At 27.6% G+C, this 25,353-nt stretch overlaps 7 protein-coding genes across 7 annotated transcripts; 5 read left to right on the forward strand and 2 right to left on the reverse strand.

The window, feature by feature from the left end:
- Window positions 1–1,163: 1,163 nt before the first annotated feature.
- Window positions 1,164–3,352, reverse strand: OCT59_009762 (uncharacterized protein; the record flags this gene model as incomplete). The annotated part of the gene is made up of 3 exons (XM_066132582.1): window positions 1,164–2,461; window positions 2,543–2,915; window positions 2,993–3,352. 3 exons carry the CDS (start codon window positions 3,350–3,352, stop codon window positions 1,164–1,166), a joined length of 2,031 nt encoding a protein of 676 aa, XP_066000212.1.
- A 5,583-nt stretch (window positions 3,353–8,935) lies between these two features.
- Window positions 8,936–9,568, forward strand: OCT59_009763 (uncharacterized protein; the record flags this gene model as incomplete). Its single annotated transcript, XM_025329400.2, has 1 exon — window positions 8,936–9,568. The coding sequence occupies one exon, from the start codon at window positions 8,936–8,938 to the stop codon at window positions 9,566–9,568; it is 633 nt and encodes a 210-aa protein (XP_025170163.2).
- A 706-nt stretch (window positions 9,569–10,274) lies between these two features.
- OCT59_009764 (uncharacterized protein) lies at window positions 10,275–10,769 on the forward strand (the record flags this gene model as incomplete). Its single annotated transcript, XM_066132583.1, has 2 exons — window positions 10,275–10,682; window positions 10,746–10,769. The coding sequence occupies 2 exons, from the start codon at window positions 10,275–10,277 to the stop codon at window positions 10,767–10,769; spliced, it is 432 nt and encodes a 143-aa protein (XP_066000213.1).
- Window positions 10,770–15,704: 4,935 nt separating this feature from the next.
- OCT59_009765 (uncharacterized protein) lies at window positions 15,705–16,679 on the reverse strand (the record flags this gene model as incomplete). Its single annotated transcript, XM_025327657.2, has 5 exons — window positions 15,705–15,872; window positions 15,983–16,341; window positions 16,403–16,441; window positions 16,527–16,595; window positions 16,664–16,679. The coding sequence occupies 5 exons, from the start codon at window positions 16,677–16,679 to the stop codon at window positions 15,705–15,707; spliced, it is 651 nt and encodes a 216-aa protein (XP_025170162.2).
- Window positions 16,680–19,862: 3,183 nt separating this feature from the next.
- OCT59_009766 (uncharacterized protein) lies at window positions 19,863–20,546 on the forward strand (the record flags this gene model as incomplete). The annotated part of the gene is made up of 3 exons (XM_066132584.1): window positions 19,863–19,871; window positions 19,957–20,183; window positions 20,252–20,546. 3 exons carry the CDS (start codon window positions 19,863–19,865, stop codon window positions 20,544–20,546), a joined length of 531 nt encoding a protein of 176 aa, XP_066000214.1.
- A 349-nt stretch (window positions 20,547–20,895) lies between these two features.
- Window positions 20,896–22,263, forward strand: OCT59_009767 (uncharacterized protein; the record flags this gene model as incomplete). The annotated part of the gene is made up of 6 exons (XM_066132585.1): window positions 20,896–20,953; window positions 21,021–21,161; window positions 21,227–21,329; window positions 21,399–21,549; window positions 21,646–21,896; window positions 21,978–22,263. 6 exons carry the CDS (start codon window positions 20,896–20,898, stop codon window positions 22,261–22,263), a joined length of 990 nt encoding a protein of 329 aa, XP_066000215.1.
- Window positions 22,264–23,238: 975 nt separating this feature from the next.
- On the forward strand, window positions 23,239–24,574 carry OCT59_009768 (uncharacterized protein; the record flags this gene model as incomplete). The annotated part of the gene is made up of 6 exons (XM_066132587.1): window positions 23,239–23,272; window positions 23,608–23,752; window positions 23,826–23,973; window positions 24,057–24,115; window positions 24,255–24,392; window positions 24,463–24,574. The coding sequence occupies 6 exons, from the start codon at window positions 23,239–23,241 to the stop codon at window positions 24,572–24,574; spliced, it is 636 nt and encodes a 211-aa protein (XP_066000216.1).
- Between the last annotated feature and the right edge of the window lie 779 nt (window positions 24,575–25,353).

The raw sequence follows: 25,353 nt of genomic DNA on the forward strand, positions 1-25,353 counted from the left end.
TATAACGAATTTTCTTACTATAACGAATTTTGATCTTCAGCCCACAAGATTCGCTATAGTAAGGGTGAACTGTATATATAACAGATAAGGCATTAATAAGCCTAAAAATATGGATATTCGTACCACCAGATTCCCACACGTCCAATACCTGAAGAGCAAACCGTCTAAGATCATCAATCCACCCAGAATATTGTTTTAATACGATTACGGATTGATATCTCTAACATTCCCGAGCCTTTCATTTATAAACTATATTTTTTTTACGAAACTAAAAAAAAAAGAACGCAGTAATTAGTTACAAAAAATGAAAGAAATAAAAAAATGCTCTTCTAGTTTTTACCAAGACTTACCCGTTGTTTATGGTTTGGACATATAATATAGTCTAGTTGGCTTGATTCAACAAGATTTTTTTTTTTTAAAAAAAAATTATTTATTATTATTGCATCACAACAAAATTAGAAATTACTTACGTCTATACTGCCTTATAGGAAAGTTAAAAAATGTAAAACAGTTTTCTTCAAAATGCTTCGGTACAATCTCACTCGCTTCGTTGGTATCTAAAAGTGATAAAAGAACATAGAAAATAGTTAATGTCCTTTCAAAATGCAGTTATGTCACCATATATTACCAAACTATACTTGCCAGATGTTAGTTCCAGCATTAATACCAGTCTAAAAACGCTATGTGTCTACCCAAGTATATTTACCTCTCAAGAAGCTAAGAAAATTGCGCTTTAAAAAAAATAAACAGTATTAATATTAAAACTTTAAAAAAAACAATAATAAATACTAACATTTACATACTTCGTTAAGTTTATTCCACTGAATAAAATATAGTTTAATGCTTTATATGTGCATTAAATTACCTGTACATTCAAGTCATTAATTCTACAAGAAAAAAGGAAAGAAAAAACATTAAAATACATTAACTGAAAGTGTGGTTTCGTCAAATTCCAAAAAGCCGGTGTCCTTATAAATATAAGAAAAAGGAAATGAGAATTGTTAGAATATTTCTTACTTAAAATACACGTCCTAACTATCCAAGCCATTTGTCAAAGAAAAACAAATATAACAAATTGTTACTAATATATCATTTTATTTAATCAGTTCTATCACTCCTATGTAATACAAATAAATTAATTCTACCGCTCTAACCAAAAAATATTACTTTAAATTTATTTTTTTTGGTTTTGGTGTTGAAGTTTCAACATTATCAAATAAATAAAATAGAACCCTATTTTCATATTCAAGAATATCAGTTATTGCTGATTTTTTGATTTTCCCTCCATCTTTCATTGTCTGTCTAAAAAAATGTGTTACTTGCTGGTGATTTTTTTTTTCAACAGCCGCGCACGAAAATGCCTTTATGCCAAATTGTTTATGTCTTTTCATAAACTCGGACATATGGCAGACAAGAACATGCATATATGGAGTTATATCACTTGGCATGTATAATACCTTAAATAATTCCAACCAATCCTCGGCTTCGAATCGAAACTGTTGTGCATCGTAATTCTTCAATTTAAGATTGAGATAAATTTGATGAAAGTGATCCCATAATTCTCGGATTGCATTTGCACGTGAAGATGGTAATATACGCTTAAAGTTAAAATTTTTTAAAACTTTCTTTTTGTCATCACCCATCAATGATGTGTGGTTCCACGTATTGGATTTTTCTTGCCAAAACTGGAAATTAACACCAATCCTATTCATTTCTTTAACAATTTCATCACGACATATATCATCAAATTGATTAAATTCTTTTAATTCGGCTAAAACTAAACACCAGAGACGATCCCAAATACGAAGCAGAATATGAAGTTCATCTGGTACCCAATTATCCAGTGAAATCATATTAAAAAGTGGCTTCCTATTATGACCTGGATATTCTTGAATGTTTTCCATTTTCTTACTTATTTTCCAATCATTACCTTGGTCATATTTTGATACTTGGCACCATGGGCAAAAAAATTTTGAATTTGCTGAATTGAATCCTAAACATATGGATAAAAATTTCCAATCAGAACTGAAATAAAGTACAAAATTCCATATAATTTCGCCAATCATTAGCCCATTTTTTTTTATTTCATCTAGTTCTTTAATAAAAGATGCCATCATAATTTCTAAAACCTCATATTTCTCCACACCTGAAAAGAGAATGGTTGTATAGTGGTGATCAGGTTTATGGATATTTTGTATGTCATTCAAAATTGCTATGGTTACCATTACATGCTTAATTTTTCTGCCTACATTCCGGCCATCGCCAGAAACTCTTAAGTGGATAATTGGATTATTAATATCCAATATTTCATTAGAAATAAGGGTGGGTACAATATACTTTAAAATGTCTTTAACGCTCCGAGTTCCACCTTTTTTGATATTTTGAATTATTTCAGAGTTTGAATCTTCAGCAAAATCCAATGGAAGATTGATAAGAGTAATTGGTATTTTCTGATTCATTTCTGTTGTTAATTTAAGTCATTGTTTAGAGATGGCCCATTCACGTTGTAAATTAGATTCTACTGCAGCTAATGCTCGATAACCTTCACGAGGAATATAATTTAAATCAATAGCTTGTACTGCTGAAATAAGCTTTTTTTCTTTTATATCGTTTTTTTCCTCATAATCAATTTGGAAATCCATATCTCTAATGCTATAAGAAATTTGCTTAAGAACAACTTGATCTTTACCATAGATTTTGGATCCTTCAACTTGAACATGTTGTTTCAATTGATTTCCAAATTTATGCTGCCTTTTATTTAATGTTGATTTACTACAATGTTCAAGTGATATTAATTGAATATTATTTTCCTTTGTACTTCTTACGTTTTCTCTAGCTTGCTTTAATGTTATTAGATGAATGCCAAAAAGATGTACTCCAGAAATTAATGATTTTTCATTTAAGGGAAAAAGTTTCTAAAAAAAGATAATAAAATTTAATTATTAAATATATTTAATTCGATTTTAACACAAAAAAAAATCGATAAGCTAACCTTCAGAACTGCATTTGCTGCTGTTGTTGAAGATATATTTGATTGGACTTCTTCTGAGAAATTTATACCATACATAATTTTAAAAAGTGGCTTTCCTTCTACATAATTAATAAAGCACTTTACAGTTTTCTTTTTTTCCCCACGACCCCAAGTAGTTTCCACACAATATCCATTTGGAATTTTATATTTGTTTTTTCCTTGGGTATATGCCAATATTGGAGGTTGAGGATATAAACCTTCTTGCTTAATTTTGTAATTATAACTCCTTTTTCCATCTGTATATAATATAGAATCTGATTTAGGATAGTCGGTAATTTCCTTAGGAACATTTTCAATTTTTTTACTTTTTACTTTTGGCATTGTATTTAAGAGTATTAAATACTACTTATAGGAATTTAAAGATTATTAAAAAATGTATTGACGAAGACTTGATAAAGATAAAAAAGTATTGATGAAACTTGATGAAGACAAAAGAGTATTGATGAAGACCTGACGAAAAGAATATTGACAAAGACTTGACGAAAATAAAGGAGTATTGGCAAAGATAAAAAATATTGATGACGATAACAAAAAAAATTATCTCTGCTAAATTTGGACTGAATTACATACTTTTTATATCATATAACTCTAATATAGCTGTATAAATAATCGTGTCAGATTCAATATTACCAAAAATAGAATATTTGTTTGTTTATAGACAGTACACTAGTACAGTATACATTATACGTAGTATTACAGTATAAGAAAATTTTATACTAGTTGAAAATGACCAGTAAAAATAATCCAATTAAACCTGCATTTTTTGAAAGTCTAAAATAATAATAATAATAAATAATTACAATCTTTAAGAAGGTAATTTTAATTATCACAATATATTTTGTATTTACCACTTAATTTTTTTATTGCAAATAATGTTATTGGATAACATAACATAATACAGCATATTACGAGATGAATTTGTGGAGTATGCAAGGATATGAAAGCTGAGTTTGTCCAAAAAGAAACTTGTGCGTCACAATATTTTGTTATTTTGCTATCGAAATAGATGATGTTAGGTTTCGCATTTATTATTTTTGTTTCAAATTCTTAAAAGTCTTATATGATTGAAAAAGTGTGAAGTAACAATCAGTATTTTTATTACAATTAAAATATTTACTAATCAGGTTTCAAAAACTCGGTATATAGAAAAGCAGGTTTTAAAACAAGTTTTCAATAAATAGTAATATGACACGTATAGATTATAGTCATTATACATTTATACTTTATACGCTTTTATACGTTGTTTATGCAAAAATTACCTGTAACCATATCATCACCCCTCTGCATAATATAAATAAATATTTTATAGCAAGGGAGTCAGTAGGGTGCGATGACTTATGCAGTGTTGATTCAAGAAGGTATTCTTCTGAAGAAATTTTCCCCAAGAATCACCATTTTTGGATTAAGTTCAGACGTATCTATAGAAATTCAAAGTACCTACAATATCAGATATATCATTATATACAGTAATATTATATAGAGTATCTCGTAATTCAACACATTATATTAGTTTTAATCAATCAATGGTATCTCGATTATATAACGGTGTTGATGTTCCTAAAACATTAACTGCAGTTAGAAATTGGATTAGTAGTCAGAAAAAATGAAAAAAAAACGAGAGAATTTAGGTTGGAATTATAATATAATGTTTGTTTACGTAAAATGAACAGGTTTGCACCTATTAACTCGGTAATCTTAGTATGGAACGAAAGAGTTAGAAATCCTAGTTCCGAATTTCACGGTAGTTCCTTTTTATGCAGGATATAAAATAATTTAATAACTAAATACTTGCAAAAAAATTTTAAGTTCAATGTTTATTTATTAAGTCACGGGTTCAATCCAAGAATGGTAATTCTTAGGGTAAAATTTTTTCTTCAGCTTTGTGTAGAATTAGGAAAATTTCTTCGGAAGAATACTGTACATGATTATAATTTTTGCTGCTGTCAGAGATTATTTAATTATTTGATTGGCTGACTAAACTAAAAAGATTGATTATTGATTTATTCTAATTGCTTCAGATTTAACTTAGTTATAAATCTGATAATTTAAATACATTAAATACATGAATCTTCGTTCGCACTTTAGATTGAATTCGTCATGTGAGGTGCGTAATGTGAATCATTGATAATCTGAGTGCCTCAATTTCGATCTGAGGCAAAAAATAAAATTTTAATAATTCCAGTTTTACGTTTTGTGGTAAGCTTCGAAGATTTTTTTTTACTTTTTTATTTTTTATTATTTTTTTTTCTTTGGAAATGGTATTTAACTATACCTTTTCCTTTTCTTTTTAAATAGGAACGGGTATGTTTTTTTATGCCTTTAAGGTAAATTTTAGAATTTTTTTCCATTTTTTTCTTTTAAGAACGGTATTTACCATTCCTTTTTATTTTTTTTAGATAGGGTCGGTTGGTAAACTTTTTTTATACTTTCTTTAAGGTAGAGTTCAGATTTTTTTTTATTTTCTTTCTAGGAACGGTATTGACCATTCCTTTCTTTTTTTTTTTTAGCATTTCGTCCTGGACTCTTCCCAAGCGAACTTGTGGTGAGTGGTGTTGGACTGTTGGCTCCTTTTCCTAAAATGGTTACTAACCGTTTTTTTGTTTTTAGAATTTCATTCTGGATTTTCTAAGCGGACTTGTGGCGAGTGGGTGGTGTTAAACTATTGAATTTCCTTTTTTTTTAGCATTTCATTCTGAACTTCTATATGGTGAGTAGGTTGGTTTTGGACTGTTAGTTCCTTTTCCTAGAACGGTTACTAACCGTTTTTTTATTTTATAGAATTTCATTCTGGATTTCCCAAGCGGACTGTGAGTGGGTGTTTTTAGACTGTTGAATTCTTTCTCATTTGAACAATTACTAACCGTTTTCTTTCTTTTTTTAATAGGAACGGGTTAATACGTCGACTTAGGACTAATCTCAAGACTTTTTTAAAATTTTTCTTTGAAATAGTTAAATAAAAATTTTTATCTAATAAGCATAGAAACAATATGGGAATTTTTAATTTAAGGTTAAATAATATAACACACGAATTTACTTCAATATTGTCAGGTGATATGTATGATAATGAGTTTAGCATTATTATACATGTGATTACGAATCACGTTAACGTGGAATTTTACCTTTGAAACATAATAATAATTTTTTAAAATTAACGCTATAAATAAAAATCAGAAAGAGAATTTATTTATTTTATTTCTAAGATGCAAATACACATTTTATAAAAACACGTTTATTACATTGCAGTTTACAGAAACAGATATAACTTTATTAAAAAAAAATTTGATACTATTCATATGACTATATACATTATTTTTACTATACATAATAAAGTAATAACTAGCGGTAGGACTTCAAGGTAGTCATTTACACTGGTGATGCTAACCATAATATGCATACTTTGATTGAACCTACCAAGCGAGAGGTCCACACCTTCTATACAATCAGAAGTATGATATTCCTCCGTAGCAGGTCCTATTGACCCCTTCTCCTCGGACTGATGCTATTCACCACCTGTTAGACTTCATCGAAATATCATGTACTTCTATAATTCTGCTTCCCTAAAATGAAATGTTTGTCCCCTTCCCAATTCTCTACCATTTAACTCAAAGTAACCTGAAAGGTTTGAAGTGTGAAATTTTGATAAATTGAACTTTATACGCCTATAAAATAGAAAGTAGGGATATTAATTGACTAGACTATATGGCTGTACTATAGTTATAGAACCGATTTTGGACTTTGTCTGTTCGTTCTTTTTCGTTCTTTAAAAAAAAGAAAAAAAAATATTAATATATTCCTTCATAATAAAAAGAAAAGTAAAAAAAAAAATAAATGAAATGAACTAACTGTAGTTCGTTTGTTTGTTCAAAATTCCAGTCATTCTGAAAAATTAGAAAAAAAAAATATTTTATAAAAAAAAAAATTGAGAAATAAAAAAAATTGGGTGGTGCCGAAAATAAATTTTTTTTTCTCAACTGAATATAATAGTGGCTAGTTAACGGCAAATTGCGACAGTTTAAGTAATACACATGGGAATATTGCAGATACTATTCTAAATTTAGTAATATTATAGGGAATATTCAGTATATTATATAACAAACATCATTACGTTATACCGAATGATTAAAATTGTTGAGTATGGTACTCTAGTACACTGTACTCAGTAGTACGTACAGTTATATAAATTTTTGAAGTACACTAAAATATATAGCAAAATAGTACTGTACAGTACTACAAATTTGGACAGACGTCTGAAAAAATTTTTTAATTTTTCCGTACTCAAACGGACTATTGCATCGTAGCATCATGAAATAGAACTTTCGATAATGAAAATGGTACAATTACATTTTGAGTAACATAATTGATCTGATTAATTTATATATTTGTAATGTAATGATTTTAGCGTTTTATTTATTATATATTTGTCATAAACAATCTTTACTACTTTGAAGAAGAAAAATAATTGTAAATATGAATATTGATAATATATCCGACTTTCTAATTGAATTGGTAAATCCTGAATTTGAACAGGTTTATATAATTATTATATTTATATTTTTTAACATAAAGTCTTTTATTAAAAATCAAATCATGTATGAAAATTCAAAATTGTACGAAAATTCAAAGTCATATGAAAATTTTTTAAAGTATTCATACGTACTAAATTTATCTGTTAGAAAGTAGAAACGTACGTACGAACAAAAAGGATTGAAGTCCGTCCGAATTTATATTACCATACAGTACTACTTAACTTAATACCTGTGTACTTTTATTATTTAATTGTACATTATATATTCACAGTTAAAATATTCTATTTTCAATTCACGTTCTTTTTAAATGTTAGATAATTCTATAATACAAATTAAAAAGCAAAAAATTGTTTAAAATTCAAAAACGAATTCATAGTATATTTTATGTACAATATAACAATAGGTGTTTGTTATATAATATTACATAATAGTAGGTTTACAAATCCGGTAAGACAAAAAAAGGAGTGGTATCGAGTTAACCAAAAAAGTATAGTATGGCGCGAAATCAATATTTGTGTATGATTTAGATAATAAAACTATACTCAACTGTAATAGTGTATATTATCAAACGAAAAAAGTATTGTATATTTGTATTTATTTATACTCAACTGTGAATTTTTTTATTAAAATCTTTAATTAATACTAATTCTTAATTAGCCAATTTCAATTGACGCGCTTCTTTTAGCGAAATATTATTCTATATACACAAAAATAATATTTCTTTTACATGAAATGAGACTTTTTTTGACGTTATTATCGATTATCAATTATACAATAATTATTTATTATACATACGCAATTTTACAAATCATATTGTTGAGTAGATTATTTCATGTGATATACTATACTTTTTTACACCACTCCTTTTCGTATTACTCTTACAAATCACATTTTCGTAATACTTCATATGACTGTACTCCACTCATTTGGTCAACTGGACTTCATAAAAAAATCAGAAAAATAGAATCACTAAACTATTCTTTTTAAATTACTGTTAAAAGTTTCAAAAAACTGCTATGATGAATGAGAAAAGACTCTAAAAAATAAAAAAAAATAAACAGCTTTCCATAATCTGATATAAAAAAAGCAGTAAAATTTCAATTAAAACGATTGATATTTTATTATATAAATATATAAATAAGTTATGAATTGATCGTGATTTTCTATTTTTATTACAGTACCACATGGCGCATATGATACACATGACGTCTATGACGTCTCTTGTTTATTTTAGTTATTTGATCTGAACTAAAACTTTATTTTTTTAAACACACGGTAAGTTTAGTGGTAAGTTTAAAGATATGCTGTAAGTATTTTTTCTTTTTCTTATTTTTTTAACCGGTCCTTTTTTCTTCAACTTTTAGTTTCCGGGTTTATAATGAATAAAGAAGATGAAATTCCTCCTCTTCCATTTATAATTATTAATAACACTGAATGTACTGTTTGTAAAAAAAGTTTCAAGTCTAGTCGTGGTCTCTTTCAACATAAAAATATAATCCGTAAATACAATGAAATACCTGCAAGACAAGAAAAAATTCCAAGTTTTTTAATTAATAAATTTAAAGAAAATATTGTTTATTTGATTCATAGACGACTTGGAAAGAAAAATACTGGATTACAAACTGTATCTATGGATTGTCCAGTGGATTTATTTAAAGAAATTTTTAAAAATTATATTCACTATTATACGAAAAGAACTGGAGCATTAAAGTGTGTTTTTCGCGGATCTACAGGTTATCAAGAATTATCCAATATTTTTGATGATTCCAATTGGGGGGTGAAATATTATCAGCAAAATCAAAAAACATTTGTTCAATTAAGCAGTCAAAACCAAGAAGAGAGCCCATTAAGTAAACTTAGATTAAAAAAGGCAATCAAGAATCCAAAATATTCTTATGGAGAACTCATAGTTGAATGGAAGCAAAAAAAGGAAATTGATGCTAAAAAAAATGTACATAATGGTGGATTTATGTACATACATTTTTTTGTATCAAGAGGATTGTATATTTGAAAAAAAAAATAAAAAATAATTTAGATATAAAAATTTATATACATGTAATTAAACTTATTTTTTAAAGGCTCAACATTAAATTTATTAAACTTATATATCTTTTCCACAAAAAAAATTAACAAAAGACGCCCAGGAAAAGTTTCAATAAAAAGTGTTTTACCAGTTTTTTTAATATTAAATGAGAGACTTTTTTAATCTAAAAATAAATGCACTTCTATATCTTCTTGAGAGGCAATACCCAATAAAAATCCATGAGGAACGATTCTATTATTGGTTTAAATATAAAAAAGTATTGAATGCGTTGTCAAAAACTGAAGAGATCGGCTAAGTCACATATTGATCATAAATAAAATAATATCCAATCAGATTTTCTAATCAAGTGATTATAAAATCCGTCACACCACCACCCGCTCTAATATAAAAAAAGTAATACAACTTATGAACGAGGACTACATGGCGAATTTTATTATCCTATCCGAAGACATGGGAAAAAAGTCTACCTATAGACATATTCTCCTTCATAAGAGGGAGTATAAATACTGAAGAATAATGAGAAAGAATTATATATTTATTTATACTGATGAAATTATGGGATTTAAGCTAATCAACGTTTATGGAAATCCTCCACATTTTTTTTTTTGATTAAAAAAAAAAATCTTTTTTTTTTAATATCTGGTTCTTTATTTCTTTATTTTTTGTCTCCAATATGGGTAAACCTTCAAAGGCGTCACGAAGAAATGGAATCACTCGCCTACGACAACGACAAAAGTTAAAGAAAACGTCACACATAAAACAAATAAAAGCCAAAGAGGAAGAAATAGGTGACTTGCAAATTGAAGTGCAGAAACTTAAAAAATTTATTGAAGAAGCTAAAGAAAAAGTAATTGATGAATATATGAAATCTGAACGTGAAAAACAAAATTTGTTGAAATGGATTGATTTCTATACTAAACAAATAAAAGATATGGAGGAAAAACAATATTTAAATAGTTTGAAAACATATATAAATACGTCACAACTATCTTCACAACAATCACAATCATCACAGTTTCCTCAACCATCATTTAAAAGTTTGAATGAGTATTTCAAGTGTGAAATGGAACAAAAGAACAAGGTAAATTTTTATTATTTATTTTTTGATAAAATTTTTTATTCATTCTATAAAATTCATATATAGGAAAGTAATACGAAATCTGATTAGACCACGTTACAAAGCAAGAGAAAGTTTGAAAAATTTTATCCTAGGTTTTGCTTTTGTTAGCTCTTTGTTGACCTCTTTTTTTTCAATTCTATTTGATTAATTTGGTTGAGATTGGATCTCCTTTTTTATAATAAATAATAAATAAATCCATTTTAATTCACTTGTAGACTTCTGTATAGCTTAATGCAGTTATATTTTGTTAAAAGAGTAAATTCATTCATCATGCATGCAATGTTAGTGATGTTACTAAGATTACGATTATTAAAATTATTAATTATTTTCAAATAACGTCTACAAATTTCTGGGGTTTAGTTAAATAATCAAAATTTGAAGATGGAGTAAAAGATCAAAGTTAAAAATCAAAAGCGGAATAAATTAAGCTTAAAATGCCTTCTCTTTTTCTGTCATTAAAAAACTTATTTTTAAAACCCTAGATCTTCTAAATACAATAACTTTCTTCAGTTATAAAATCACTTACCAACGAAATTAAAGAAAATTTAGGTTTTTTCTAATCTTTCATTAATACTCCTCATTCGGTTATTGGTGATCTTCATGAAAATCCCATCACAGTATATCAAAATCTACTTAAAATGGCTATCTATAATATGTAGATCTCATTCGGCAAATATGTGTGTATTTTTTTTAAAAAAAAATTCTTTTTTGTTTCCTTTTACTAACACTTCATTTTTTACTTTTTTAAGCGTCTTTGAGTATAGGATTTCGGGTAAGCAGTTTTTTTCTTCATTTCTCTTCAGTTTTCTCTTTTTTAGACGGTCTCTAACGGGTATAGAAGATATAACAGGACTCATACTAAAGTAGAATTAAAAAATAGGTAAGACATTTAGGATTGGAGTTTATGTTATCATTAAGTGAGTATCCCAAGTAATTATTTTAATGGACCACTCACAAAGCAGAGGCAGCAATTGATAGACTTCTCACTTACTTTATCTTTACTATTTATTTTATAGGTAAATAAAGGCCACTTTTTAGAAGTGAAAATTTATAGAAGGACATGATATTCCAATGAAGTCTAACAGGTGGTGAATAGCATCAGTCCGAGGAGAAGGGGTCAATAGGACCTGCTACGGAGGAGTATCATACTTCTGATTATATAGAATGTGTGGACCTCTCGCTTGGTAGATTCAATCAAAGTATGCTTATTATGGTTAGCATCACCAGTGTAAAATGACTACCTCGAAGTCCTACCGCTAGTTATCATTTTTTATTTTTTATGTATAGTAAAGATAATGTATAGATGGTGAATAGCATCATATTTTTTATATTAAAATTTATGCCTTTGGACGAAAAGAAAATTTTACTTTATGTTTAGAACATATAATAAGTAATAACAAATAACAAATAATAATAAATAAATTAAATCTTAATTATAACAATCATTAGTGAATCAAAAAATCAATTAATATATTGTTAATAGAATTTATTTCCAACGTTTAATAGTAATACGGCGAACTGTTAATTTAGATAATGAATGATCGCCACAATTAGTATCCAATCAGAATGTTGTTTATATGTTTATATTTCACAACTGATAATCACATGCCTGATTTTGACATTCAATATGAACTTTGTGTCACGTATCAAGTAATCAACTAAAACATCATCGATGCTTTTTTGAAAGCCTTCTCTTTTTCTTCGGGTCGACCTTCCATTTATTTCCTCTTGTTCTTCCTTCGTTTACCTTCTTCCCTCTCTAACTTTTCAGAAAATCCAGAAGTTAATAAGCAATTGAGCTGGAACATTCTTATATTGAAAAAAAATCTCAAATATATACTCTTTCCCTTTCCCTTTCCTTCGTCTTCTCCCTCTCCAACGAGACATTAGGTTAGTGTTACTAAAGTTACGTTAGAGTCTTGTTGGGCGTGTGTAATTTCGGGTGGTTTCAGCAAATGATCCAGCTGTTAAAGCATTACAAAAGTTGCTCATTCACATAGTCAGGGAACGTGATTTTTCGGCGCAAGAAACTTGTCAACATCTTCAATTACCGCTCTATCATAGTAGCCGAAATTTTGTTAGTCTAAAACTTAACAAAGAGGCAAATCAACAGCTTCGTGATAGTAATGAAAATGTTCCAAATAATGAGAACAATGGAATTATGTAAACGGATCCCTCACCTCTACAAAGATATTGTAATATACCTGCCGAACTTGAGGAACTTTCATTGTTCAAATTGGAGCAGCAATATAAATTCAACTGATAGAATGCTCTGGTGAAAACATTGTACGTATTTAGCCGCGTCCATCTCCCATTCGAAATGGTTCGTTATAGAGACCTTCTTAGCCTCACAGAAATCACACTTTTTCATGGATTAATTTATATAACCAATATCTTGTACAAATCAATGATGACCCTAATGATTAAATTGGACCTGCTGTGAATGATATTCAAGAAGTTGATGATAACGATTCTGATGAAGAAGACGACGACACACCACAGGAAGCGTATGAACCTCGAACTGACTGGCTGAAATGATGCAAAATAGACAGACGCGTAGCTTAGATGACTTTAGTGCCCGTGATATTGATAGAAATCACGACTGGGTTAACGAAAGTTTGTTATGATATCCTGAAATTGAAGAAGTAGAAAGCTTCATCCAGCAGGCAATTGGTAACAACGAAGTAACTCAAGTTGGAAATAATCTAAGAACAAGCCGTCTAAAAAAAAAGAAAAAAAAAAAAAAAAAAAAAAAAAAAAAAAAAAAAAAAAAAAAAAAGAGAAAAAAAAACGAAACATTAGCTTGTAAAAATTTCGTCAAAGAATAATTATAAAATAACCCTTTCCTACCTCGAAGAACCGGCCAATGATGAACGAATTACTTATGTTATTTTATAGAACCATCGTGTGTGTCAACCTCATTTCGTGCAAGATGGACCAAGTGTTTTAGAATTCAAAGAACTAAGACACCCTTACATTACGCCTAGGTATGTTGTTTTTAATACTCCTAATCGTCTTTTTGAACATGGATATCGGCATGGGGAGGGAGTTTTCTTTTTGGATATTTCTTTATTGGAAACTAAAATCAAGAATGGTATCAACATGTTTTTTAAACTTGGAACTTAGTTAATGAGAATAAGCTTTTTTAACGCAAAAATCTTAGTTTAAAGACAAATTATTTTCGAGTCTTTAAACATCGGTGGGTGGTTTTTATTCTTGAAATTATTTCTTTAAATGAAACGGTTGATTTTTCCTATTTAGAGTGGATTTGTTGGAAACTCGTGGGTTCTTTTTTACTTTAATATCTAAACCTTTATTATTTTAACAACCTGTTACTTACAGTTCATTTTTTTCATTTTTTTTTTTTTTAGACGGCCGGTTCCGACTTTTGAAGAACAGAATCATAGTAAGTTTTCGTAATCTTTCGAAAACTTCTTTAGAAACTTACATCAACGCTTTTTTTATTTCTATCTTGTAGGAACCCAGTCAAATTCCGATTTCGGACTCCTGAAGCGGAAAAGAAAGCAAAAGAAGAAGCTGATGGAAAGAAAGCTGAAGCAGTCCTTTGGCTTTGGAAATTTGGATTTGGTAAGTTTCGTTCGAGACGAAATTTATTTTAAAAAAATTTTTTTAAAAAAATTTCTCTTTTTTGTAGGTATCGGACGTTTGTTTCTTGTTGGATTTCATGCCTTGCTGTAGATCGGATGGTAAGTTTCAAAGCATCTCGCTCTGTTCGAAACTTTTTTTCTTTTTTTAATTTTTTATTATTTTTTTGCTAGAATCGCTTCCTGGATCCTGGGATGATAAGATCGTAAGTTTCGTAATGGTTTGTTTCGAAACGTTTTATTAATTTGTTTTGAAGAAACTAACCGTTTTCTTCTTTAGTTTATTTTGTAAGCATGTTTTCGGCTTTTGGGTCAGTTCCTTGAGTAAGTTTCGAAGTAAACTTGATCTTTGAATGACTACTGAATTGTTTAAATTGTTTATTAAATAAGTTTTGTTCTTTTTTTTTTAGGATTCGGCTTTAAATTTAGAGTTTATAATAAATAGAGGTAGATGTAATTTGTACATGCATAAAAGAATAAATGAAATGAAATAATAAATAGAATCAAATCACCTAAAAATCGGCGTTAAAATCTGATTTTTTTACTGCCAATTGCTATCTGATTTCTCACTGAACTGAAGTAGTTTGGTAAATTCGAATATCTATTGATTGTATAACCAGCATGGAGATGAAAAATACTATAAAAAATTTGGTCTTCGCTTATATTCAATGTTTTCCAAAGAATTTGTTACTCCTAGTATTTTCTTAGCGTCGTTCGTTCTAACTCCCTGATCGCTGCCTCGAATTAGTGCAAGAATAGAACTGATGCGTTTAATAATCAAATAAAAAATTGAAAAAATTAATAATCTGCTGGTTATTTTTAAAATACCATATGAAAAATCTATGAAATTATTCCCAATGCCAACGTTTAGGGCTGCATAATAATTGTCTCACTCCCATGTAATATTGATTCTGCTTCTAAACTATTTTGTTCCTTGTATTTCTAAATTATTGTTTTAAACTCATTTATCTGGAGATCAAGTTTTTTGATAATATACTTCCAATTGCATTTTTTCTAAAATTCGACATAATATCATAGTGGAGAGAACAAATGCACATGCCGGGTATAATAAACATAAATTTACAGAGTTATATATTTAAGTTATGTTAATTTCTTTCTTTTTTATTAATATGTATTTAAAAAAAACCTTAAATGTTAAACTGACAGCTAACTACCTAAGCGAAAAGTGAGAAATGGGTTTTTCATAGGAGAAATGGGTTTTAAGCGACTATGTTTTGTCTGATTATTTTGGTTTCGAGATATAAAAATTTTTTATCTTAACTGATCATTAGTCAGATGATAAATCATCAGCTGGTTTTCTGTGCTACAGCATAATTTTGAGTCCGATTTATTCTGAAAATTGCCTACTTTAAACTTATTAATCCCAGATAGACAAATCCGCCGATATGTTTAATATAGCTTCTACAGACGCTTGTCTGTCTCCAAAATCATTATTAGTCACAATGGATGTTGGTGTGCCAGAAGGAGTCTTTTCATTTTTATGCAATTCTACCGCAAGAGCACTCTTAAAAATAGAAAATTCGTCCTTATGATTAATAAAGTTTAAGTAATCAATAAGTCGATTCCTGTAATCCCTGGAATGTTTAAATATTAAATTATCTCTCATCGGAGGATTTTCGGGTAGCTTTTCGATACATTGAAGAAGCCGATATATGTCTTTGGCAATTCAGCCGTAGTATTCAGCAGTTTAACAGATTTGTCAAAATATTCAACTCTAATCCTAAGATCTCTGGCTTTTCGTCTTTCCGAACCTATCCGACTAAAATTGTATGGAATTGAGATCTCGTTAACTTTCGCCTCTACAATCCTAAGATCACTAACTGATCGAACGTGCAAAATTCCATCTGATTTCGTATATTGCATCAACCCGGTTTCAACGTTCATTGTAAATGTCTTAATATTGGTTTCTTTTAGTATGCTCCAGAGCGCGAACGAGACGTTGAATACATTTGTATTCAACTTATCAGTGACTGTTTCCGCAAGTTTGGCATTATCTAAAATTTAACAAATTATTAATGACCCAACCGAGTAAAATCTTTCATACTAATATTATACCTTTCTTATTTTTTTTAATATTATTGTTGTCGCTTATACCTTAAAAAAAAAATCCAAATTAGTAAGATACTAATCAATATCAGTTATACAAATATATCAAAATCTTTCGTAATATTATATATACCTTTCTTGGTTTTTTTTGTATTTTTAACATCATTATCATTTTTTCTTTTATTGTTGTTGTCTCTTGCGCCTTAAAAAAAAAAATCAAATTAATAAAAATACCAATCAATATCAGTCATACAAATATATTAAACATACTTGTTGAAGAAATCATTTCGAGAAACCTTGTTGTGGATTAGATGGAATGAAGGTAATATGAATTAAGGAAAGTAAGTATTAAATGAAACAAAGTAAGGTAATGAAACAAATTTTTTGAAAGAGAAATTCAGATTAGAATTCGTTTTTAAATAATGTAAAATTTTCACATAATCACATGTAAGTCAATTATCTCGGGAATGATTAATCACATTTAGAACTAACTAATTACAGAAAGTACACACCTAATTATTACACTAATTACAATTAGAATGATTATACATTTTTTATTTGCAACCAGTCATGTGACTTACAGTAATTACATTTGATTAATGTATTTTTTTAACAAGATTTTTAAGATCGTTAAATTAAAATTTATATGAATTTAATTTCATCATTCAATCTCTTTATCATTGCGAATCTCGCTACCTTCAGAACAACTTGAACGATGTTATTACATTAAATACAGTAAGTCACGTTTTTAGGTATATTTATGAGAACTGAGTACGACGGTATTCTACTTCAATCATTTCAGCAATCTTAGTTTGATCTTTCGCACATATAGTTGGTTCCATATAGTCATATGCATATCGCCATTTACTAATTGATTCATAAAATTTGAGGTATTAATTCCTAAGAGGTCACAAGAATTTTCACTGTAATTTCGCACTTTCTGAAGAAATCTTATTGTTGAACCCGCAAGGTTAAATGTGATCCACCTTACAGCAAGGGTACTAATTGAGATAAGTATTACAAGTAAATCAACGAAAGTCCCCATTGTAGTGACATTACGTTATATTTTATCTAGAACTTTTGTAACTGATTGGACCATCCCAATAAATATAAGTTATTTTTCATCCATAGTTTTATTCACCATATATCGATTACAGTCCAACATCCAACTTTAATTCCATGTTCTTCCACTTCTTCCAAAAGGGTTCTAATGCCAGATAAGTTTTACTAGTTGATGATATTTGGAATCAAGAACCTTCTTTTTGTAGTACTTGAGTAATTACTTTGTTTGACGACTTTCTTGTTTTTAATATGAGCGTTCATCAAAAGAAAAATTGATCCATTTATTGAAATTAGGCACTTGATTATATTCATGACAAATTGAATCTGTTATCGGCTGCACAGTCTTCGATATTATGGCTATCAATAGGGAGATCCTAAAATATGATAAGGAAGAAAAGTTCGTTTGAACTTTTCTTAATCGTGATTATTAAATGTGCCAGAGTTTTTTGATTGGTCTAAATGATTTTGACTAATATTACTGGATAAGGAAGAAAAGTTCATTCAAACTTTTCTTAATTCTCAAAGTCTTGTGATTAAAGATCTTCAACGATAAGGAAGAAAAGTTCATTCGAACTTTTCTTCAAAGTCTTGTGATTAAAGATCTTTAACAATAAGGAAGAAAAGTTCGTTCGAACTTTTCTTAATCGTGATTATATGAGGAAAGCACAAGTATACGATTAACACGTGAATTCTCCATTTGCATTTAATATTATGGCACAATCAATTTGAACAAGTAATATTTGTAACACCATTTTTTGGAACAATACCCAAGACATTTCATTCATGCTTTTGAAATAACCTTCTGCTTGATCTGACCCATCATATAAATCATCATTTCGGAGAATTGTATATTGAACTTTTGACTTTTCAAAGTGTCATATTTTGCAAAAATAGCATACTTTAATCCAAAAAATCTGTGTCATCTTTAAGGGTATTTGATTTGATTCGTTAAAAGAATTTTAGTTGGTTGATCCCCAGTCAAATCAATGATACCAGTATTCATTGTTGGCGTATTATAATTATTATTAAAAAATGATGTCAAAAAGGTGGTGCGCATTCTTTTTGATTCAATTTCTTGTGTTATTTTGGAATTTTCGATATGTGTTGGTGTAATAATATGTTCCTTTAATCTGGTTCCATCACTAAACGGTGCAGAATTATTAATTTTTGACAACTTTGACAATAAACATGCTTATTATTACTAATAAATCGTAGGATTTATCCTCTAAAATCTTTTTAAATAAAAATTTTCCCGATAGAACAAGATTTTGAAAAATTTCTACTATCTTTTGTTCTGTATTTTCATCTCGAGTTCTTTTGGCTGATAAATTTTCACTTTGAACTACTAAAATTTAATATAAATTACTTAATTATTTTACACGTTTAAATTAATACATAAGAGCGACATTTTCACCAGTATTAGATGCAGTGCTTTTTCCTTTTCCTTGAATAAAGTTATTTGTTATTCCAAAATAATCAAGTTTTTTTTTGTTGTAAACTTTTTTTGGATGAACTTGAATTACTTACTACTTTCATTCTTTATGATTAAATTTATTGACAAAGAAAAAAGAGATAAATGATAAATAATAAATAATAAAAAGTACATCGAACATTCCTGATATGGATTTTTGTACGTCGAACCCCTTAATTCTGAACTAAATCTGTACGCAGAAGTAATGCCTTCAAACAAGCATTCAAGGTATAATAGAGATTAGTAATGCTATTATGTTGTCAGAACATAATTACCTGTTTAGAGAATCAAATTAGTATAAACCAGTTTTTATAGTATCAAAATGGTTAAACATTATGTCAGAAACCATAGAAACATGTGACAGAACTACCCGAAAATTTGGGTTCTATCTGTGTATTTAGGGGCTTTGAGAGAAGAAAAAAAAAATCTACAAATAATATAATAAAAAATGTTACATGAAGTGGAAGAGTAACACAACAAAATTACCAAATCAGTAAGATATAATAAATTCAGGGAATTCGTAAAATTTAAATTCGAACAAAATGATTTAGTAAAAAATTTAATTACGTATATGTCACGATAAAATCAAAGCCACATATATATTTGCACAAGTCATAGGATTATTTTAAAATCAGCATTCAATTTATTTATTGAATTTCGTTAGTTTTTATTTTTTATATAATTTATATAAATACTACCCGGGTTCTAATACAAAACTTCAGTGAATTATATTCAGGTCTTAAGCCAGGGGAAATTTTTTATATCGAGTAAAATACCTAAAGTGGGTACGCCTAAAGGGTGATATTTTATGCAGTGCTTGTCGTTTAATTATAATCACGATGGTGTACAATTTTGTATTAGTGCAGATACTTACGTTATCATAATATTTTAAAAATATAAACGCGACAGAGTATTCTCTACCAGGTTTAAAACAAAATGGATAAGGTAAAAAAGCAAATTAAACAAAATTTCATATTTTTTCTTTAAAAAAAATTACTAATTTTGATTATTTGATTAATAATATATTAAGGAAGAATTTAACAAAATTCTGATTGATGAATTAAAATTACTTTTCTTAAAAACAAGAAGCCCTTCAAACGATTTCTTAGAAATATTATTAAAATCAATAAATCCTGCAATGAACTATAGTCAAATTGAAGAATACATCAAAATTTGCAAGGGAAAATTTTCAGATTTTAGGTATAATTACAAAAAAGAAATTTTAAATAAAGCGCGAAATCTTGAGGGTTATTTTAGGTAATGTGAAATTAAAATTAATAACTGAAAGTATATTATATTTTTAATTTTAATTTTTTTTTTATTAGAAATATTAAGTTAGAAGAATTCGAAAGTTTGTTAAATGATATTATTACTGAAAATGATTGCAGACAGATTCTTGCTTCACATCTTTCTTGTGTATATAAAGAATCTTTTGAGGGTAATGAAGTATCTTTAAATGAGCTTACTAATTTTGTTACAAAAAGTATGTTAATTGGTATAAAATCTTTTTACATACCAAACTTTAATGTAAAAGAGGAACTTAAAAAATTAGACTATTGTACTAGTTCAGTTAGACTACAATCAAGGTATCATACTAATATTGTATATAACATGGATTAAAATAAACTGAAATTATAAGTTACAGATTGAGCTTACCATATGATCGGAATTTTACTATGTAACGACAATTTTGTAAATAAAGTTTGTTTAGTAAAATTATCATTATATGACATTGACTGGATGATATATAAAGCTGTAAGATCAAATCCTTAAATAGTTCTTACACTCTTATATTGTAATAATATAATGTTCAAACAAATTAAGCCACGATGAATCAGTTGTACTACTCTATTTACCTGGATGCACATGATCGTTACGCGCCTTACATCACATTTAAATATTTAATGTACGCGTCTAATATTTGATTTTTTCAATTTTTTCTCGTTCAATTTTTCTTCCAGAAAAAAAAATGCCACCCAAAAAATCTAATCAAAAAATACTACCTAACGCACAAAACACGTCAAAAGGTAAATAATATTACGATAAATAATCTCTTTTAAATATAAAGAGAATTCATTATATTCGTTATTATAGAACATGGAAGTAACTCGAAAAGAACTTCAAATATCGAAGACGAGGAAACTGTTAAAAAAAGAGGTTCAAAAAAACCACGACCTAATGCTGCTGAAAATAGTACCGTAAAAATTACAGTTCCCAAAGATCTTGACTATAGTGGTACGACTTAATTTAATTATGATTTTAATAATCTCAGAGTTAAACAACAATTTTTTTTTTTGTAGTAAGCGAAGAAAGTGATGTTGGTTTAGAGGAGGATAAACTTATTCCACTTAACCCGGATAACATTATTAATCTGGAAGAAGAAAGTGAGATTAAAAAAAACAAGTAAGAATATTATAATTCAATTAATGATAGCTTACAAGAAATGAATTTAAATTATATTTTTTTTTTTAGTATTAATTTAGAATCATATAGCGAATTCCAAATCGCAAATTTCGTTGCAGATCATCTGTCAATTTTAAAATTAGCAAACGTACTTCGTGATTCAAAAGAAACGCCAGCAGGGAATTCAGTAAATGAGTCATTAAATATTCAAAATGAGAAGGTAATATTAATATTTTATTAGACTATAATGAATATGTAGTTCTCTAATACCAAACAGCTAGTGTGATCTTAAATAAATAAAATTTATTTTTTTTAGAAAACCATGGACAAAAATAAAAAGCTTTTAATTCAAGAATTGAAGCTGTTGTTCCTTAGATGTAGGATAGCAAATTCTCACATTTTTAATTCAATCATTTCTGCAACCCATCCGCATTTACGAACTGAACTTTACAGAGATGAAGCTAAAGAACTTCGTCGTGAATGTGGCCTAAAAATGTCAGACTTTCAGTTCAAATTTATAGCAACTTTGACCGAAATGGCTCGCACTTTTATTGATAGTGGTGAAAAGTAAGTATTTGGAAGGTTTTAGCATTATCATTTAATTAATTAAATTTATTGATTTTGTCTATTGATTTTGTTTATTAATAGGGTAGAAGATTTTATTGGAGATTCGTGGAGAAATATTTTGGGCTTGCATCTTAAAGCCATTAACAAAATGAAGTTCGAAGCAATGAAGGAAGATCATAAAAGGCTCCACAATTTTGTGCTGAAATCGTTTAAAGCTGTAGTAGATTATGAACAAAAAAAATCCACAATAAGTCCTAAAGACATTATAAAAGATACTTTAAACCATATTACGATCAATATAAAAGTTCCTTCATTTTCGGGTCATGATATTGTAAACAATTTAAATATCGAAGATTTAATTAAGTAGCACCACTATAAGAAAGTGTTATTTGATTGAATCTTATAAAATTAATTAGTAAATAAACACAGAAAATATTTTTGAGAAATTGAAAAACATAGGAAAAAATTTTATTTTGTGATAAATTGCGCTACCTTAGATTTTCTACAAAAATTAAATTTGGTTTTTCTTACTAGATTTAAAATTTTGTATTTTAGAATTTTCACGTATTTCAATACCTAAATTTAAGTGGACACAATTACAATTTTGTTACATTCAGGGGTATTTATTCGTCACGAATAATCGCATATAGTAGAGTTAAGAACACATGAAGACGGTAGATATTATGATCTGATCATTGTGATCATTGTGTAAGGATTTGCAAAAATAGATAATCGATATTATATTAATATAACAAATTCGTATAATTGATTACATGATGATATATCATTGATATCGTCTAATATTGATATCTTCAATATTGTTACTAGAACAACGAAATATTTATATTGTTATAACAAATTTAGAAATAGTTGACAATCAGATGACAAATCTATTTATTTTATTTATTTAGTACATTATATGAAAATATTAAATTTTTACATCAATCGGATAAAATGAAAAATACATTTTAAGAAAATATATACTAAACATCAATTAAAGCCCATATATTCAATTTCCAAAAATGTGTTGAACTAATTTAAATAAATGTCGACGAGTCACAAATAGATATCTAGATTTTTCATCAATCTATAGATGAAAATTCTTTATAAAATAGTTCTCTTTTGGCACATGAGTCGAATCAGTCGATACAAAACCAATAGCAGTTTTATTACAATTATTTGTTGTCACGTGTAAGTAGTTATAATCATATAAATAATGACGTAATATACTGTACCTTAAATAGCGCGTCATAACTGACAAAAAAAAATCTTCCCACTTGTTTTCGCTGTTTCTAGTTTTTGAAATAAATAAACAGTATTTTTCTTTAATTTCTTTAATAAAATGGAATTTGGAGGTGGGTTTACTTTTGATAAAGGTATTTTTTGAGGTGTTTACCTTCTTTTGATAAAGGTGTTATTTTTTTTTTTACCTTCTTTTGATGAAGGTGTTATTTTTTTTTTACCTTCTTTTGATGAAGGTGTTATTTTTTACTTTCTTTTGATGAAGGTGTTATTTTTTTTACCTTCTTTTGATGAAGGTGTTATTTTTTACCTTCTTTTGATGAAGGTGTTATTTTTTTTACCTTCTTTTGATGAAGGTGTTATTTTTTACCTTCTTTTGATGAAGGTGTTATTTTTTTTACCTTCTTTTGATGAAGGTGTTATTTTTTTTACCTTCTTTGATGAAGGTGTTATTTTTTTGATAAAATAGAACCATGCCACCCAGATAATTGCTCATTATTTATTGGTGGTGATAATCTTGCCGGTATGACGTCATTAACTATTGAAAATTGGATCAAAAAAAATGAAACCATTCCACAAAATTTTGCGCATATTTTCAAAAAAAGAAAGGAGAAGTATGTATATACTTATTAATTATATTTTTTAATTTTAATATTAAATGAAATTAAATGAAGATTTAACTTTTAGTTATGGATTTATTCATTTCGTTGACGAGGAAACTAAAATTAATTTCTTTGAAGAAGTAGATGGAAAAAAATTTAAAATTGGTCAAGAAAGTGAGGAGGAATTAACAATCCATTTTTTTCCCTTAGTAAGAAAAAAGCAAGCTGAACATGTAATTTTAATTTATTTTTTTTAAAAAAAATGTAAGCAATTAATTTATTATTATTACTAATGTTTATGTTTATTTTTATATAGAAGACCGTAGATTCAAACTATGGTCCTTCTCATAATTTATATAATTTATATGATGACGGGTAATTATGTTTGTTTGTTTAACATGAAATTTTACTAAATATAATATTTAACTGATGTTTAGTTAATTTTTAATTTAATATAAAATGATATTTTCTTTATATATAATATACCAACCATCAATAATAAAGATGAAATAAGTCTTTATGTAGATGATGATGATAAAGTTGTTATCATCAGTGGCGAATATAAGAACATCAATATAGTGGAAGGTAATCATTGTATTAAAAAGTTAATTCCAACCGGCAGATTTGAAACTAAGATTCCATTACCATCAAGGTAGTAAGTAGTTGTAATTATTTTATTTAATTATATACTATAGTTATTCTAATTTTAATTGATATAATAGAATCGATCCAACAAAAAAAGTGAAAATTGAAAAAGTAGATGCTATCAGTTTATTTAAAATAACATTTACAAAAGGAGAAGGGTATAAAAAAAGAAGATTATCAATAGAATAATAAAGAATAATAGTTTATTTTTTTAAAAAATAAAAAATAAGTATTTTAAATTCTATAAAACAAGCAGTATCCAAATTTTGAACTTTAATTTCTTAAAATCGCACTTGAATTTATAAAGCAGTACCAATAGCGAATTTTTTTTAACTATCGCAGAATTAATAAAATAAATATTGTGCAGTTCAACCGCATTTTTTTTTATTTTCAATTAAAGTCAAAGTTCTTACCTAAAACAGTCTTTAAACACAAATGTATTCTTCTTGATCTGTGTAACAGTACAGACTAGACCACATTAGGTTCCCAGACCAACTGTGCTTTTTAATATATTCCCTTTAAAAATAAGGAAAACCAAATTAAGTTTTAGTTAATATTTTTATTTTTATGAATTTTCATTAATGACATTAATTAACGTGTACAATTAAGCAGGCTAGGTATAAATTTCAGTAAATACATTTACAAATTGCGTGAAGCAGGTCTCTTCTAACTTATTAAATAAAGACTTCTGGTAGCTACTGTATCTGAAATAAAGAATATTATTAATTTATTAAATTATTAGACCAAAAATAAATATATCTTGATAATACGCACTTTGACTTACCATTTATTTTGCTTATTAATTAAAGTTTTAAGTATAGTGCATTAAGAATTTTCATGATTTTTATTATTATTATTATAATAACAATGTCTGTATTTGAATGTTTCATTTTATCCGAATAATTATCGATTGATGTAAAAGCCTCACATTCAATTTCCAAATATGTACCAAATTGTGTTGAACTAAT

Source organism: Rhizophagus irregularis, chromosome 18 (genome assembly GCF_026210795.1).
Source record: "Rhizophagus irregularis chromosome 18, complete sequence".
Lineage (NCBI taxonomy): Eukaryota > Fungi > Glomeromycota > Glomeromycetes > Glomerales > Glomeraceae > Rhizophagus > Rhizophagus irregularis.